Below are 19577 nucleotides of genomic sequence, written 5' to 3'. Positions count from 1 at the left end.
GTGAAAAAAAGTCGTACATTGAAAGCAAACATTGGTTTTAAAGTGATGGAGATATATTTGAAAAAATCAAATTTATATTTTACAAAGGACTTGAAGATTTCCTTGTCTTTGGTGCTGTGCCCCAGGCACAAGAAGTGTATACAGTTGAATCTTACCCTCAGCAAAGCCTTCTGCATCTCAGGTTCATACTCATTGCCCGCTGCCTCAATGCACTGCTCCACAGCCTCAAACAAGAGGTTTTGTTCCTTTATCTCTCGTAAATATTCATCAGCTTTCTGGCTCTCTTTCTGCGAGTAGAAATGAAGATTGCATTATAATCTAACAGACAATGTATACGGTCTCCAAAATTATTTCATTCAGGTGGCAAAATATAGATAAGTCATTTTTTCCATAATGGGAACAATAAAACCCAAATAATATTAGACAGCCTTTCAGAATTAAATTTCATTAATTGAACGGGTTCTGTAAAAAAATGGAAGACTGTGCCAAAGGTGATCAGTATTTGCACTTCATATATTTCAGAATGGCATGCGCAAAGTATGACGTGAAACCAAAGCAGGGATGACCAAGAGCTAGGTCATGGACGAGAATCCTGAAGATCCTTAAATCTGTAGCACTGAGATGGGGAACAATTAGGACACAAAAGGATTTAAACAAAATTAAGTCTGAGGCACTAAAGAAGAGTGACAAAACTGGTCATAAAGGACAAGGTGACTCTTTGTGCAGGATTTAATCTATTTGCAGAAGATGGAGGATGAAGCATGTTATTTTCCCTAACTTCGATCATCAAAATTAAATGATTCTAGCTTCCGATTAAGAAACAATTATTTTAAATATAAAACTGATGGAAAGACTAAGAGCAATATATACCTCATATTCTTTATGAGCTTCCAGCAGCAGTGCACCAGGTGCCATGGAAGCAATTTTAAAAATATCTTGGCAAGCAGCTGAAAACAAAGTACAACAATAATGATTAAAAGCTCACAAAATTAGTTTTCAAAAGTAGTTGATACAAGGAACAGCAGATGCTGGTTTACAAACAAGACACAAAGTTTGAGAGTAACTCAGCGATCGGGCAGCTTCTCAGGAGAACGTAAATAGGTGATGTTTCGGGTCAGAACCCTTCTTCAAGCTGATTGTGCAGGTGATGGGGCCGCGGAGGGAAGAAAGCTGGAAGAAAGGAGAAGACAAAGCCTGGAAGCCTGGCAAGCGACACGAGGATAGAGGCGAGGAATATTTTTGGCAGGTGAAGGGCAGAGGTTAAAACATAAAAGGTGTCAGATATGGATAAAACAGGTGCAAATTGTGAAGCCAAGGGAGAAAAGTGTACGTGGAAGGGCCAGTGTAGGTGGAAGGACTGCTGGGGCCCCTAGATGGATGTGAGGGGAGTGGTAAAGGGGAAAGTACCTGGGGAAGGGATGGGTTGGGTAGGAAGGGATGAATGAACCAAGGAGTTGTGAAGGGAGACGGATACAAAAAGCTGGAGTAACTCAGCAGGTCAGGCAGCATCTCTGGAGAGAAGGAATGGGTGACGTTTCAGGTCGAGACCCTTCTTCAGGAAGGGAGCGGTTTCTACAGAAGGTATCAAGGGGTGGATTGGGAATATGTGGGATCATGCGGTGGAAATGATGGAGAATGTGAATGGAGATATATATAAAATATTATATAAATATATACAAAATAAAAGGACTGGGCAAGCCAGATGCAGGAAAAATGTTCCCAATGTTGGGGGAGTCCAGAACCAGGGGCCGCAGTCTAAGAATAAAGGGGAGACCATTTAAAACTGAGGTGAGAAAAAACGTTTTCACCCAGAGAGTTGTGAATTTGTGGAATTCTCTGCCACAGAGGGCAGTGGAGGCCAATTCACTGGATGAATTTAAAAGAGAGTTAGATAGAGGTTTAGGGGCTAGTGGAATCTAGGGATATGGGGAGAAGGTAGGCACGGGTTACTGATTGTGGATGATCAGCCATGATCACAATGAATGGCGGTGCTGGCTCGAAGGGCCAAATGTCCTCCTCCTATACCTATTTACTATGTTTCTAAAATCACTCTATCAGGTAAAAATAGATCTCTTTTTAAATGTAAAGACTGTGACACGAAAACATTAAGAATCCAAAACATTAATGCATCCATCTCCCTTTCTGTATTTCCAGCATTGGTTTACTGGAAAGTTCCCAGTGTACGAGTAACTTATAATATTTAACCCAAGTGATGATTTTCGTATTGAACACAGTACTTACGTGGGACCTCATGTAGAAACTCATGAGTGTTTGAGCTAATAATACGAACCCCATCAATCTCAGGTACTAAATGAACATCCTCATCGAGATAAAATCTGAGTGTTAGTTTAGGATTTAAATATATTCAGCGCTTATGAATAGCTAATGTTGGTCCATAAATAAATCATCACATGCGACTACATTCTCACCGAGCAAACTACCCCATGTGGCTGTACATTGGAAACAATGCAAATTTCTCTTTATTGAATGCAAAACTAAGTGAATATTTTCTTTGTTCCATCTTCAATTTACAAATTAGTCTCATTCTTTTGACAAGCGCTCAAGTTTGAAACTTTAGCATAAATACTCTGTGGCAGCAGTTACATGTATTTTGTTTCATGTTCTCCCTTGCCTCCCCAAACTATAAAATGTTCCACATACTTAGCGGAGTAAACTCTGGTTTTTAAAATCCAGGCAACTGCTGCCTGGTTGCTTTGATAAAGTTAAGAATGTGTTGAAATATATACTCTATATTCTATGGTTTCTATGCTGTCATAGAAAAATAGAAAATAGGTGCAGGAGGATGCTATTTGGCCCTTTGAGCCTGCACTGCCATTCATTGTGATCATGGCTGATCATCCACAATCAGTAACCTGTGCCTGCCTTCTCCCCATATCCCTTGATTCCACTAGCCCCCAGAGCTATCATATCATATATATATATACAGCCGGAAACAGGCCTTTTCGGCCCTCCAAGTCCGTGCCGCCAAGTGATCCCCGTACATTAACACTATCCTACACCCACTAGGGACAATTTTTTTTACATTTACCCAGCCAATTAACCTACATACCTGTACGTCTTTGGAGTGTGGGAGGAAACCGAAGATCTCGGAGAAAACCCACGCAGGTCACGGGGAGAACGTACAAACTCCTTACAGTGCAGCACCCGTAGTCAGGATCGAACCTGAGTCTCCGGCGCTGCATTCGCTGTAAAGCAGCAACTCTACCGCTGCGCTACCGTGCAGCTCTATCTAACACTCTTTTAAATTCATCCAGTGAATTGGCCTCCACTGCCCTCTGTGGCAGAGAATTCCACAAATTCACAACTCTCTGGGTGAAAAAGTTTCTTCTCATCTCAGTTTTAAATGGCCTCCCCTTTATTCTTAAACTGTGGCCCCTGGTTCCGGATTCCCCCGACATTGGAAACATTTTTCCTGCATCTAGCTTGTCCGGTCCTTTGATAATTGTACACGTCTCTATGAGATCCCCTCTCATCCTTCTAAACTCCTGTGAGTACAAGCCCAGTCGTTCCAATCTTTCCTCATATGACAGTCCCGCCATCCCTGGGATTAACCTTGTGAACCTTCGCTGCACTGCCTCAATAGCAAGAATGTCCTTCCTCAAAGGCTATCCTAGGCTTGTCCTAGGCTATCTGTGCCTTTTCAATCTTACATATTCCCACATTTCAAAAGCACGACATAAACATTAGATCGATCAATAGCAGGGACAGCATAAGGATACTTGATGGTCTCCTCTGCTTTTCCAGCTATGAAAAGCAATTTATCCCAGATTCCAATTACTGTAGGATTGGTGCTTTTTGGTCTGTTGCACCTGAAAAAGCAAAACAAAAGGTTATCAAAACTAACATTCTTTTCTTACACACATACAAACATAATTAAGGTAAATGAGATACTGTTGAGGATTGTGTCATTTTTTTTGTTAAACACTGGTTCACTGTAAATTTAGATGTATTTTAATTCACATTGATTATGATTGGCCAAAATTGACTAATTAGTGGTGTAGTGGGATATTCAGCATATTTATTCAACTACCTGTTAACTACTGAAAACCACTCCACAGAAATCTTTCTCAGAAGATGTTATAGCACAGTTTAAACACATGACCTGTGCAGATTAAAACAAAATAAATAAATGCAACAAAATATGTTCTTAAGTCACAGGAGCAGAATTAGCCCATTCAGTCCATTGAGTCTATTCTGCATTTCAATCATGGCTGATCTATCTTTCCGACAACCCCATTTTCCTGCCTTCCCCCATAACTTTTGACACCCTTGCCTATCACGAACCCGTCAATCTTTGCTTTAAAAATACTCATAGACTTGGCATCCTCCACCGTCTGTGGCAATGAATGTCACAGATTCCCACCCACAGGCTTCCTCATCTCCTATTTAAAGGTGCGCCCTTTTATTCTGAGGCTGTGCCCTCTTGTCCTACACTTCCTCCGAGAAGAAACATCCTCTCCCATCCACTCTGTTCAAGCCCTTCACTATTCAGGAAGTTTCATTGAGATCCTCCCTCATCCTTCTAAACTGCAGCGAGTACAGGCCCAGAGCCGTCAAACGCTCCTCATACGTTTACCCAATTATCCCCAGGATCATTCTCATGAACCCCCTCTGGACCCTCTCCAACGCCAGCACATCCTTTCTCAGATATATGGCCCAAAATTGCTCACAATATTCCAAATGCGGTCTGACCAGTGCCTTATAAAGCCTCAGCATGACATCCCTGTTTTTATATTCTAGTCCTCTCGAAATAAATGCTAACATTGCATTTTCCTACTTACTACCAATTTAACCTACAAATGAACCTTTTGGTACTCCTGCACCAGCACTCCCGAGTCCCTTTGCACCTCCGATTTCTGAACCCGCTGCAAATTTAGAAAATAGTCTACTCCTTTATTCCTACTTCCAAAGGGCATGACTGCATATTTGCTGCCCTGTATTCCTTCTGCCACTTCTCTGCCCACTCTCCCAACCTGTCAAAGTCCTTCTGCAGAGTCCCTGCTTCCTCTACACTACCTGCCCCTCCATCACGGGCAGTCACGGTGACGCAGCAGTAGAGTTGCTGCCTTACAGCAAATGCAGCGCCGGAGACCCGGGTTCCATCCCGACCACGGGTGCTGTCTGTACGGAGTTTGTACGTTCTCCCCGTGACCTGCGTGGGTTTTCCCCGAGATCTTCGGTTTCCTCCCACACTCCAAAGACGTACAGGTATGTAGGTTAATTGGCTTGGTAAATGTAAAAATTGTCCCTTGTGGGTGTAGGATAGTGTTAATGTGCGGGGATCGCTGGTCAGCACGGACCCAGTGGGCCGAAAGGGCCTGTTTCCGCGCTGTATCTCTAAACTAAACTAAAATCTATCTTAGTATGGGGCCACAGCGTCATCAAATCCATCATCCAGATGATTGATATACAACATGAAATGAGGTGGACCCAACACTGACCCCTGCGGAACACCACATCACTGGCAGACAGCCAGAAAAGGCTCACTTTATTCCCACTCACTGCCTTCTGCCATTCAGCAAACCTTCTATCCATACTACTATCTTCCCTCCAAGACCTGTGCACCATCCTTTCGTTTAACTAAACAGTTAGAGCATAACTGTTTTTGTAAAGTGTCTTCAGATGGTGAGGAAAAACTTGAAAGGCAACAGAGGAAGGGTCGGAATGGAATTAGTAAGTTGCTCTGATAGAGACCTGGCATTGAGATGATATGTAACATGATTATTCTATGATTCACACCACTTCTCATCCAGCTTTTAACGTTCATTTCTGAACTCTGAGCACAGTCAAGGAATGACCACCCAGCACCTTTCATCTTGTAACCTTTAAGCGATATATCAGGGAGGCTTTCCCTCAGATTCTGTCCCTCTGAAGATGTGACCTTGGATCAGTGATAGGAACATCCTGGACAAGTCCAATAGCAATCTTGCTCATAGTTGGGCTCACTGCAGATCAGGAAGAGCGCCACATTTCTCTGCCTTTTAATGAGATATTAAATAGAGGCTCTGCCGTCACGAGGTAGAGTGGATAAAACAAATTTAAAAGAAACCGAGGGGACAAAGAACATCTTTATACACTCAACACTAGTGGCAGAGATTTTTAGCTGCATCTTCATATGGAGAGAATCAGTACTAAAGTGCCATTACTGAGAGAACTGAGCAGATCGGACCCAGCGCAGTGCAGCACAGGAAGGGGCCTGCACATGATCCATACCCGCTATTCCCTGAACTTCCATGTGCCTATCCAAAAGCCTCTTAAATGCCATGGCATCTGCCTCCACTAGCACTCCTGGCAGCGTGGACCAGACCCCCACCACTCTCTGGCCCGCACATCTCCATTCATCTTTTCCCCTCTCACCTCATAGCTATGCTCTTTGTCTTGGACATTTCCACCCTGGGACAAAAGGTTCTGGCTGTCTAACCTATCTATGGCTCTCTTAATTATATATACTTCTTTCAGGTTTCCCCTCAACCTCTGACGTTCCAGAGAGAACAATCCATGTCAATTAAACCTCTCCCTGGAGCCAAAACAATCTAATTTTAGTTTAGCTTAGTTTAGAGATACATCGCGGAAACAGGCCCTTCGGCCCACCGAGTCCGCACCGACCAGCAATCCCCGCACATTAACACTATTCTACACACACTAAGGACAATTTACATTTATACCAATCCAATTAACCTACAAACCTGCACACTTTTGGAGTGTGGGAGAAAACCAAACATCTGGGAGAAAACCCATGTGGTCACGGGGAGAACATACAAACTCTGTACAGACAGCATCCGTAGTCGGGATCATACCCGGGTCTCCGGCGCTGCAAGCGCTGTAAGGCAGCAACTCTACCGCTGCACCACCGTGCAAGAATCCAGGCAGTAATCTGGCGTGTTTGCTACGTTTCTGCAGGGAGCATTAGGAGAATCAATCTAGATTGTTCACACATGCCCTCAGTATCCTTACTCAGAGAATATCAAACTGTTAGTGATGGAAAGTCCCCAGTTGGCCACTATCAACTTATGTATAGACTTATCAACAGATCTAAAAATAAATCCAATTAACCATGAGTCACATCTGGCAATACCATGCCACCTTGCAACTTACCAGACAAACTGTTTGGGTGATGTTTGGAAATTCGTGTCAATCACGCACAACATGTCCTGAAAATATGCATGGTAACATTTAAGTTTTTATTTTGTGTAACAGAAACCTTGTTTACATATTTATATGACTAGATCAATAAAGCGGATACGTAAACATCCAGCATCCCAAACAAAACATCCCTTTTACAGGTAGTTCTGCTCAAATGTGAGTTATGTTCCGAGAAAACTCGTGTTGTAGAAAATCTGGTTCTGAGGACAATTGTGTCAATGGGAGAAAGTGAGTTAGGGGCTAAAGAGTTGTGGGCTCGCAAAAACAAAGCTCATTTCCTCACAGGATTTTCAAACAAAAAAGGTCTTTTAAATCGCCATAAGTTTGATTTTAAAGCCGAGATTGGCAGGTTCTTAATTAGTAAGGATGTCAGAGGTTATGAGAAGGCAGAAGAATGGGGTTGAAAGGGAAAGATAGATCAGTCATGATTGAATGGTGCTGAATAGCTGAATGCTTGACTCTATGTGCTGAATAGCCTAATTCTGCTCCTGTGACTTATTAACTATTTAGGTACTGCAAGCTAAAAATACTAAAGGATGGATGTTACATTGTGTAATAGGTATTGTTGCACAACTGTCAATAGAAGCAATTGCCTGTCAATTTGAATGGGCACCCAGGGTTAAACCATTTAATCAGACAATGTTGTCTGATTATTGAGGGGAAACATTTTTTCCCTAGACTGTTTTAATCCAAGACAGCTTTATTTCCTGCTCTTACTATTTCCAAAATAACTTTTAAATGGTTCTCTACTTAGAGCAGTCTGCATAATGCAAATAGCGTTCCGTAATTCATCACTCACATTACATTCAATTTGTGTTGCCAAATTACCTGTACAGGTACTCCTCAGCTTCCGATGGGGCTCCGTTCCGAGAAACCCAACGGAAACTGAAAGTATCGTAAGTTGAAATGCATTGAAAAAGCGCGATCTCGTGTCCGGAAGCGAGCAGCGGCTCTCTACGGGTCCCTGCCGTTTGCACCATCGCAAAGTCGAACTATTGCAAGTCGAACCATCGTAACCTGGGGAGTACCTGTATTATGCATTTCCCTTCTCTTAATTCATTAGTTTTCCACTACACTTCCAAGCCCATCTACACTCTTTCAACTCTCATGCTCAAAATACAATTACAATTAACTGTGAAATATCCAATTATAAAAGCTTTGTTACAAGGTAGAGTTATAGGAAAAATACATTGAACAGAAATTTAGCCCTTGTAGATTATGCTAAATGTGCATTATGGAACTGGCTCGATATTATATTATGTTAAACACAGAACAAAAGTTTGGAAATGGAGCAGAAATTGCAGCTTCTATTAAATTTGCACACGTCTATGCAGAGCACGGGTTTCTTCTCATGAAAGGTCCTGATCAGAAACATTGCCTGTCCATTCCCTCCCCAGATGCTGCCTGACCCACTGAGTTACTCCAGCACTTTGTATCTTGCTCAAGATTCCAACAACTGCTGTCTCTTGTCTCTCCTTTCCTTTCATGCATGCTGGTAGATTAATTGGCTTCTATAGATTACCTGTTAAATGTTAGTACCAAAACAAATCAAACATGGGAGTGATAGAAATGTGCAAGAGAGTAGGTTGCAGAAGGACAGGTAAATAAAGAGAGGAGGAATGAGACTGATGGGTATGGTCCCCTGGCAACTGGCACGGAGCCCATGGCCAAATGGCCATCTAATGTATCTGTTGTTCAAGGCGTGGACTCTAAAACATCGGCGAGACCAAACGTAGACTGGGCGATCGTTTAGCTGAAACCCTTCGCTCAGTCTGCCTGGATCTACCTGATTAAAGCAAACGCTTTAATTCCCCTTCCCATTTCCACACTGACCTTTCTGTCCTAGGCCTCCTCCATTGTCAGAGTGAGGCCAAATGCAAATTGGAGGAACTGCATCTCATTTTTCACTTGGGCAGTGGTATGAATATTGAATTCTCTCGCTTCAAGTAACCTTTGTATGTATCCCCCCTCTCTCTCCATCCCTCCCCCACCCAAGTCGTACCAGCTTCAAACTCATCTTGTGTCCCATTGTCTGTACTTGTTTTCACCTTGCACGGAGCGGAGCACGTTAGAGTTATCACATTTTCATGACAATTCTATAACCTAGTTCCTGGTTCTGCCAAACGTACATTTGCCTGCTGCTATACAGCAATCTTTCCCTCCAATATTAAGTTTTTACACTTTGCTGTGCACTCCAATTTCAGCTCCAAATATGAGGAACTCATGAACTTCTTTGTCAGTAAGACTGAGGCTAGGTCAATGCTATTTTTCCCTCACCAGCCAAAATCTCCTACAGGTTTCCCTCATTGCAGCCTCAACATGCTTCTTCTAACTTTCTCCTACCTTCCTTCATGCTCACTTCAACCTCATTTTGTCCATCACATCACATTCCAGATCATTAATCTGCTGACATTTTCAGCATATTGTATTTTATTTCGTAATCCAGTATCTGCTGTATCCTTTTTCATTCTGAATTTCACTCAATTATTTTGTTTGAACACCTCACAATAACAACAAAATCATTTCAATTATGCTGGAAATCGTAAATAAAATCTGATCTGGCAGCATCAGTGGGAAAATATAACGTAATAAAATGCGATATAAAAGCAGAAAATGGAAAATGCTGGAAATACTGAGCAGGTCAGGTGCATCTGCTGGAATAAAAATAATTTCCGATGAGGGAGGCTTCAACAGAAGTGAGAAAGAAAGAAACAAGTTAGTGTCAGGAGCACAGAAGATGTGGAAGGTAGAGCAAAGGAACATTCTCAGAGAGTAAAATTGGACAGCAAGTGGGAAGCTGATGCTCCCATGGCGATATAATGTTCCTCATGTGGTCCTGAAACTCTAGGGAATGTCCAGCACCCAGACTATACACAGGGAGGAAAAGATAAAAGGATGGCAAACAAAACGGCTCTTACATAAACATAGTGAATGCATGAGTTATCCAAAATTGGAGAAGTTAATGGAGCCCAGCAGAATGGACTGTGTTCTATCATATTTTGACTCACCTTCAATGAAGATGGGCCCAGCCAAATACTGCCAGTGTCCGTGAACAGAGCAAGCCATTTATAATTGAATGAAATGGCAATTTGGGTAAATCCACCTACTTGAGGGCCAAGACCAGGAGGACTCTGCAATAGAAAACATTTACATTCAGCAAATTATGTTAAGTAATTTAAAAAATATATATTGTTACATCAATGACTTTTCTCTCTAGTTTCTTAACATTAAACATCTCTTCGTTTTCGTCTAATTATGTGCCTTATGCATCGGTGGTGTGTTTATACTTATTCTCCAATTTTCTCGACTGTAAAATAACGTCACAGTGAGCCGTGGGAAGTAACTGCATGCTGCATTTAATTAGCAACAGTCTCTTACCAACTCAAAGCCAATTGTCATATGCCACTAACATCAGGAACATGATATTGCATATAACATGATAATTTATAACATTCTTTCAATTATCCTGCAGATCCAATATACTTCTCAGTTTAGGTCAATTTAGAAAGATGACGTCAATAAACCATTTCTCTTCAACATTTCAGTTACTGCCACTTTGTTACTTGCCTCTTGGCATTGGACTTACTGATAATTATGTTGCTGTACACTGGAGCCCTGCTTAGGCCAGCGTGCAAATAGCTGATCTGTTCAGGTACTCTTGGTCCTCAGTCTAAACACATCCCCAAAGGCAGCCATTTGGCCTGTAGACTGTACAATCTGGCATGTACTTCTGCCCGCCCCACAGATGGACAGTTGGGCCACTGGCCATTGGCAATATATAGACATCTGTGGAGAGGGCTATGAAGCTAATCAAAGATCAGGACAGCAGCTTCCAGCATTCCATGATGATAGAAGAGACTGTCTGTTCCGGATAGTTTGCAGCTCGCAGAGCGGCCGCCACAGGTGCACAGGCAGGGCGCAGCCTGGGCCCCACATCTGACTGTTGAGCTGCTGCACAACTCCTCCCAACCCCACCAACGCCAGATCTGATGGGCTGGCACTGCACATTGCCCAAGTGGTAGTCATGTGGTGATGAGATCACGTCATTACTGCAGGAGTGCAAGAGAGAGCATAGTTCGCACCAGGTCTCTGGTGCAGCAATGGGGAGAGCAGGGGTTTGTGCCAGGTTTGCAATGCAACAGTGCTGTCAGTAGGAAAAAACTGCAGATGCTGGTTTAAATCGAAGGTTGACACAAAATCCTGGAGTAAATTGGTGGGTTTTTATTCAAGCCTTAAATATTTTAGCCACATGATTAGAAGAAGAGACATTATCTTGCTATCTTTTACATTTACACTTTGGTCAATAAATAGATTGATGTTATTCATAGTCATAGAGTTATAGAATCACTCTATAACTCTATGACTATGAATTATGCCCAACTTGCCCACACCGACCACAGGTCCCATCTGCACTCATTCGACCTGCCTGCGTTTAACCCATATCTATTTAACCCTAAGGTAGACAGAAAATGCTGGAGTAACTCAGAGGGTCAGGCAGCATCTCTGGATGGAAGGAATGGGTGACGTTTTGGGCCGAGACCCTTCTTCAGTCTGAAGGGTCTCGACCCGAAACGTCACCCATTCCTTCCATCCCAAGATGCTGTCTGACCCGCTGAGTTACTCCAGCATTTTGTGTTTACCTTAATGCTGTCAGTAGTGTCTCTTTGCTATCATGATCCTTTAAGTATTTATTTCTATTATCTCTCTTATTCCTGGGGAAACATCCAAAGCATTATGCAACATATCAGCGCATAAAGAACTTAGCAATGTGTAGTCATTGATGGCCATATTTCCTAAATCACAATATTGAATACACCTACAAAGTACTCTTATGGGGGTCAAAGAGGCTTTGGCACTGCCCAAGATCATAAAAGGACAGAACTCTCCCCATTCAGTACCTCTGGAGGGAAGGGAATAAACAAACATGGTTTTACAGAGCAATTTTTATTACTTCAGAGAATCTATTTGTTTTTAGATCTAGTTTTTAGATTTGCTGTGTGACTTCAATGGTAAATGTTAAAACATAAGAATCAGAAAAGACAATTACCAGTGGGGAAACTTTCAGATGCATATTATTTGATCTAAAGGAACAGCAGAGCGATCCCAATAATCTCTCGGGTCACATTAAAGTACCCAGGCACAGGATGTGAAGGTCTGAAGAAGGGTCTCGACCCGTAAAGTCACCCATTCCTTCTGTCCAGAGATGCTGCCTGTCCCGCTGAGTTACTCCAGCATTTTGTGTCTATCCTCGGTATAAACCAGCATCTGCAGTTCATTCTTACACAGGATTGCAGCCCATCTGCCATCCAACAGCAGCATTCAAATGCCATTCGGTTGTCCAAGCCACTTATGCGCTATCAACTTGGCAAATGTTGAACACATATTCATCATTATTGAGCTTATTGTGTGAACTACATCGCTTATAATGCTCAGGCAGATTTTCTGCTTACCACAGATTTGTAGGATGCATTATCTAAGACGTACAAATCCTTCCCAGTAGCCAGAATGATTTTAGTTTGTCGATCTTCCATTAGTACAGCCCAACATGTTGGTGGACATTTTAATCCTGTTGGAAAAATATTCAGAATCATTTTAATATAACTTTGAATCAAATGTTTTAATCTAGAAAGTTTTAACTCATATATAACTTATCTGAATAAAGATGAAACACCACACATTGGTTTCACCAGGCGAGTATTATTATAATTATGGTCATCCATAACCGGGGCGTGCAGCGTAGGTGCACTAGGTTAATTCCCTGGATGGCGGAACTGTCGTATGTTGAAAGACTGGAGTGACTAGGCTTGTATACACTGGAATTTAGAAGGATGAGAGGGGATCTTATTGAAACAAATAAGATTATTAAGGGACTGGACACACTAGAAACAGGAAACATGTTCCCGATGTTGGGGGAGTCCAGAAACAGGGGCCACAGTTTAAGAATAAGAGGTAGGCCATTTAGAACGGAGATGAGGAAAAACCTTTTCACCCAGTTGTGAATCTGTGGAATTCTCTGCCTCAGAAGGCAGTTGAGGCCAATTCTCTGAATGCATTCAAGAGAGAGCTAAATAGAGCTCTTAAAGATAGCAAAGTCAAGGGATATGCGGAGAAGGCAGGAACGGGGTATTAATTGTGGATGATCAGCCATGATCACAGTGAATGGCCTACTCCTGCACCTATTGTCTATTGAATAATGGACGAAGACAAACAAAATTGTGGGAGCGTCACATTATTAATAATAATAATCTGCACTTAGATGGCTTCATGCAGTGGGCTGCTGGTGGGGTGTTTCATTGCCTTTCACATCTCGGCCTGTACATCAGCCCAATCTCACCTCAGCGGCAGGCTCCTCCAGCCCAACAGCAAGGCAGACCACTTCCCCAAGACCTCTGCAGCAAATCACTTTCACCGACAATCACCAAGCCCCTACCCATGCCAAACTGTCCTTTTAATGTAGCTGCTGCAGTCTGCTCTCTCTTTCTCCAGAGAGAATCCCCTTGCAAAGGCTGAGTGCGACCATTCAGCAAACCAGGTCTGTGCCAAAGAAAAATTGTGGTGGATGCCTAAATGCTCACTTGCAATATAAATGTTAAATGATCATGGCTGAATAATATATAATCACATCTAAAAAAGACAATCACATCTAATCCACTTTTGTATTTGATATTTCAAAAAGAAATTTACAAAAATGTTTATGGATGTCTTCCTAAGTTAACTAACTTCCCTTTCAGAGTGAGACACACACAGTAGACTGCAAATGCTGAATCTTGAGCAAGTGCCGATGCAGGGTCTCCACCTGAAATGTTGATAACCTCTTTGCCTTCTCAGAATGAGAAGGCAGGAGAATGGGTTTAGAAACATAGAAAATAGGTGCTGGAGAAGGCCATTTGGCCCTTCGAGCCAGCACCGCAGGAGGGAGAGATAGATCAGACTCAATGAGCCTAATTCTGCTCCGATCATTTATGACATGACCCATCAAGGTTCAATCTACCTTTGTACAGTAAGGATTAATTAGGTTTTTTCCATCAAAATATAGTGGAGATACGTGCAGGTAATTTGTAATTAAAATGTCTTGATCACCCTCTCTGCCAAGACTGCCACTTGTGCTATTCAGTATCTCTATGTCTCCGTCACAGACATCCCATTTGCCCTCTTTATCCACCCTTCTCTGCATCTTAAAACATGTTTAATTTCGACATTTCAAAGTTTTAAGAGTATTATTTTTACTGAATAGAATGAAAGGTAATAATCTGAAATAAAAGAAACACTGCAGCTTGATTCCAATATTGAACATTGGTGTTTACCTGGAATTTCAGGAAATCGTCGGAGTTTGAGATCATCTATGTTTGTGGCAAGTATGAAACGAAAAGCAGCAGTAAGTATAGCGATTCCCGAGCCATATGCAGAGTGGAAAACTTTGGCCTCCATAACTCGATTCTGCAGCACCTCCTTCAAAAATCAGGGCATTGCAAAACATCATTGTTTTGGTTTGCACAACAATCAGTAACAATCATGCAACATTTAAACAAATTGAATACAGCAGCCTTCTTGAGATGCAGTTGTAACTCAATTAATTGGTATTAGCAGATTTGAAGGAAAGACTTTTTTTAAAAAGTCAACTCAACAATGGATCCATTTTTTGAGGTCCCGACTAAATCCATTTGCAAATTTAAGTCTGATCTGAATTTTAAGATCAGTCTGAAGAAGGGTCTCGACCTGAAACGTCACCCATTCCCTCTCTCCTAGATGCTGCCTGACCTACTGAGTTACTCCAGCATTTTGTGATACCTGCAAATTTAAGTTGAACTTCAACCAAATTTTGTTTGAATTAAAAACACTCCTTGTGTTCAAATTCAACAAAGCATTTCTGAGCTGAATGAAGAGTTCTGTAAGATTTCACAATTAGGACTTCCAAATCAGAATAGCACAGGTCATCAGCAGAGTAAAGCAACCACTACTCACGAACAAGCTCTACGAGGCAAGTAAATGGAATAATATTGATAACATTTCATCTTACTTTACAAGCTACATTCAAGCACAATGACTACACCGAATCATAAATTAGCATCTAGGTGTGCACAGTACGATCCGGAAAACAATGAAATGAATAAGTTACTAGAGAGTATTCTGAAGAATAAGATACACATGCATTACATGGACATGGCTGAGTAGGGATAGTCAACATGGTTTTGTACATGGGAAGTCGTGCCTCAGGAATCTGATTGAGTTTTTTTGAAGATGTGACCAAAAAGGTTGATGAAGGCAGAGCTGTAGACATTATATACCAAAGACAGACACAAAATGCTGGAGTAACTCAGTGGGACAGGCAACATCTCTGGAGAGAAGGAATGGGTGACGTTTCAGCACGAGACCCTTCTTCAGACGGGTCTCGACCCAAAACGTCACCCATTCCTTCTCTTCAGAGATACTGCCTGTTCCGCTGAGTTACTCCAGCATTTTGCGCCTATCTTTGGTGTAAACCAGCATCTGCAGTTCCATCCTACACATGTAGACGTTGTATATATGGATTTCAACAAGGCGTTCGACAAGGTTCCACGTGGTGGGAGAGATAGTTGAATGAATAGAAAATTGGCTTCATGGAAGGAAGCAGTGGGTAATGGTGGAAAGTTGCTTTTTGGACTGTAGGCCTGTGACTAGTGGTTTGCCTCAGGGTTCGGTGCTGGGCCCGTTACTGTTTGTTATCTATATCAATGACACAAAAGTGGGTGGCATTGCAGAAGGTGAAGATTGCTGTCAAAAATTGCAGCAGGATTTTGATCGGTTGGCCAGGTGGGCGGAGGAATGGTTGATGGTATTTAATACAGGGGTATGTGAGGTGTTGCATTTTGGGAGCATATTCACTGGGCAGGACAGATTCAGTGAGGGATAGGGCTCTGGAGAATGTTGTAGAGCAGAGCGATCTAGGAGTGCAGGTACATGTCTCCTTGAAATTGGGGGTCACAGGTAGATAGGGTGGTCAAAAAGGCTTTTGGCACATTGGCCTTCATCAGTCAGAGTATTGGGTATAGAAGTTGGGAGGTCATGTTGCAGTTGTACCAGATGTTGGTGAGGCCACGTTTCGAATATTGTGTTCAGTTCAGGGCACGATGTTATAGAAAGGATGTTGTCAAGCTAGAACGGGTTCAGAGAAGATTTTCAAAGATGTTGCCAGGACACGAGGGCCTGAGCTATAGGAAAAGGTTGAGCAAGCTAGGACCCTATTTCTTGGAGCGCAGAAAGATGAGGGGCGATCTCATAGAGGTTTACAAAATCACTAGAAAAATAGATCGGGTAGACGCGTAAAGTTTCTTGCCCAGAGTAGGGGAAATGAGAACCAGTCATGGGTTTAAGGTGAGGGGGGGAAGGGGAAGATATAGACAATAGACAATAGACAATAGGTGCAGGAGTAGGCCATTCAGCCCTTCGAGCCAGCACCGCCATTCAATGCGATCATGGCTGATCACTCTCAATCAATACCCCGTTCCTGCCTTCTCCCCATACCCCCTCACTCCGCTATCCTTAAGAGCTCTATCCAGCTCTCTCTTGAAAGCATCCAACGAACTGGCCTCCACTGCCTTCTGAGGCAGAGAATTCCACACCTTCACCACTCTCTGACTGAAAAAGTTCTTCCTCATCTCCGTTCTAAATGGCCTACCCCTTATTCTTAAACTGTGGCCCCTTGTTCTGGACTCCCCCAACATTGGGAACATGTTTCCTGCCTCTAATGTGTCCAATCCCCTAATTATCTTATATGTTTCAATAAGATCCCCCCTCATCCTTCTAAATTCCAGTGTATACAAGCCTAATTGCTCCAGCCTTTCAACATACGACAGTCCCGCCATTCCGGGAATTAACCTAGTGAACCTACGCTGCACGCCCTCAATAGCAAGAATATCCTTCCTCAAATTTGGAGACCAAAACTGCACACAGTACTCCAGGTGCGGTCTCACCAGGGCCCGGTACAACTGTAGAAGGACCTCTTTGCTCCTATATTCAACTCCTCTTGTTACGAAGGCCAACATTCCATTGGCTTTCTTCACTGCCTGCTGTACCTGCATGCTTCCTTTCAGTGACTGATGCACTAGGACACCCAGATCTCGTTGAACACCCCCTCTTCCTAACTTGACACCATTCAGATAATAATCTGCCTTTCTATTCTTACTTCCAAAGTGAATAACCCTACTTATCTACATTAAACTGCATCTGCCATGTATCCGCCCACTCACACAACCTGTCCAAGTCACCCTGCAGCCTTATTGCATCTTCCACACAATTCACACTACCCCCCAGCTTAGTATCATCTGCAAATTTGCTAATGGTACTTTTAATCCCTTCATCTAAGCCATTAATGTATATCGTAAATAGCTGGGGTCCCAGCACTGAACCTTGCGGTACCCCACTGGTCACTGCCTGCCATTCCGAAAGGGACCCATTTATCCCCACTCTTTGCTTTCTGTCTGTCAACCAATTTTCTATCCATGTCAGTACCCTACCCCCAATACCATGTGCTCTAATTTTGCCCACTAATCTCCTATGTGGGACCTTGTCGAAGACTTTCTGAAAGTCGAGGTACACCACATCCACCGACTCTCCCCTGTCAATTTTCCTAGTTACATCCTCAAAAAATTCCAGTAGATTTGTCAAGCATGATTTCCCCTTCGTAAATCCATGCTGACTCGGAATGATCCTGTTACTGCTATCCAAATGCTCAGCAATTTCGTCTTTTATAATTGACTCCAGCATCTTCCCCACCACTGATGTCAGACTAACTGGTCTATAATTACCCGTTTTCTCTCTCCCTCCTTTCTTAAAAAGTGGGATAACATTTGCTATCCTCCAATCCACAGGAACTGATCCTGAATCTATAGAACATTGAAAAATGATCTCCAATGCTTCCACTATTTCTAGAGCCACCTCCTTAAGTACCCTGGGATGCAGACCATCAGGCCCTGGGGATTTATCAGCCTTCAGTCCCATCAGTCTACCCAAAACCATTTCCTGCCTAATGTGGATTTCCTTCAGTTCCTCCATCACCCTAGGTTCTCCGGCCCCTAGAACATTTGGGAGATTGTGTGTATCTTCCTCAGTAAAGACAGATCCAAAGTAACGGTTTAACTCGTCTGCCATTTCTTTGTTCCCCATAATAAATTCCCCTGCTTCTGTCTTCAAGGGACCCACATTTGCCTTGACTATTTTTTTCCTCTTCACGTACCTAAAAAAACTTTTGCTATCCTCCTTTATATTATTGGCTAGTTTACCCTCGTACCTCATCTTTTCTCCCCGTATTGCCTTTTTAGTTAACTTTTGTTGCTCTTTAAAAGAGTCCCAATCCTCTGTCTTCCCACTTCTCTTTGCTATGTTATACTTCCTCTCCTTAATTTTATAGATGGAACCTGAGGGGTAACCTTTTTACACAAGGATGGTGGGTGTGTGGAATGAGCTGCTGGAGGAGGTAGTTGAGGCAGGCACTATTACAATGTTTAAGAAACATTCAGACAGTTACATGGATAGGATAGGGTTAAAGAGGGTAAAAATAGGGTCAGAGTGAGGCCCAGCGCAAATAGGAGAAATAGCGCCTCATATTTCGCTTGGGCAGTTTACACCCCAGCGGTTTGAACATTGACTAACTTCAGGTAGTCCCTGCTTCCCCTCTCTATCCCCTCCGCTTCCCAGTTCTCCCACTAGTCTTCCTGTCTCCGACTACATCCTATCTTTGTCCTGCCCCCTCCCGACATCAGTCTGAAGAAAGGTCTTGACCCGAAACGTCACCCATTCAATCTCTCCTGAGATGCTGCCTGACCCTCTGAGTTACTCCAGCATTGTGTGTCTACCTTTGGGTTAAAGAGATATGGGTTAAACGCAGGCAGGTGTAACGAGTGCAGATGGGACCTGTGGTCGGTGTGGGTAAGTTGGGCGGAAGGGCCAGTTTCCATGCGGTATGATTCTATAACTCTATGACTGTGAATAACATATCAATCTATTTATTGACCAAAGTATAAATGTAAAAGATAGCAAGACAATGTCTCCTCTTCTAATCATGTGGCTAAAATATTTAAGGCTTGAATAAAAACCCATCAATCACCAACTTAGCTCCTCGTAAATCCTCCACTCAACTTCCCTCAGCCCGACCCCCTTTCATGATGGGGGTCTTCGTCATGAAATATAGTTCTACACGGTACAAGCATCTTCTGCTCTATCGAACAATATACTTTCTGCTCGAATAACACAACTTTTAATTGTTAGTTTAATTTAACTTCTAATTTCAACTGTTTAAATGAACACTTATTAATTGTGTTCAGTTTTCACAGGAGCCACTAGAAAGGATGATTCTGCCTCCCTCACCCTTGCCAAAGCAAAGCAAACCCTTCACATCTTAGAATCATAGAAAATAGGTGCCATTTGGCCCTTCGAGC

General features: G+C 42.6%; 1 protein-coding gene across 1 annotated transcript in view; it reads right to left on the bottom strand.

The window, feature by feature from the left end:
• vps16 (VPS16 core subunit of CORVET and HOPS complexes) overlaps nucleotides 1-19577 on the bottom strand; it is a 53197-nt gene that overhangs the window by 30028 nt on the left and 3592 nt on the right. The window contains exons 5-12 of the mRNA XM_078404276.1: nucleotides 14469-14613; nucleotides 12615-12730; nucleotides 10173-10295; nucleotides 7117-7172; nucleotides 3741-3830; nucleotides 2242-2336; nucleotides 871-947; nucleotides 156-287 (exon numbers count right to left, since the gene is read on the bottom strand). Of these exons, the coding sequence (XP_078260402.1) occupies nucleotides 156-287; nucleotides 871-947; nucleotides 2242-2336; nucleotides 3741-3830; nucleotides 7117-7172; nucleotides 10173-10295; nucleotides 12615-12730; nucleotides 14469-14613 (834 nt within the window). The remainder of the gene's footprint in view (nucleotides 1-155; nucleotides 288-870; nucleotides 948-2241; nucleotides 2337-3740; nucleotides 3831-7116; nucleotides 7173-10172; nucleotides 10296-12614; nucleotides 12731-14468; nucleotides 14614-19577) is intronic.

The sequence above is a fragment of the Rhinoraja longicauda genome, chromosome 8 (assembly GCF_053455715.1).
Source record: "Rhinoraja longicauda isolate Sanriku21f chromosome 8, sRhiLon1.1, whole genome shotgun sequence".
NCBI classification, from domain to species: domain Eukaryota; kingdom Metazoa; phylum Chordata; class Chondrichthyes; order Rajiformes; family Arhynchobatidae; genus Rhinoraja; species Rhinoraja longicauda.
The sequence above is the reverse complement of the archived record's forward strand: the minus strand, read 5'-3'. Positions and strand labels throughout refer to the sequence as shown.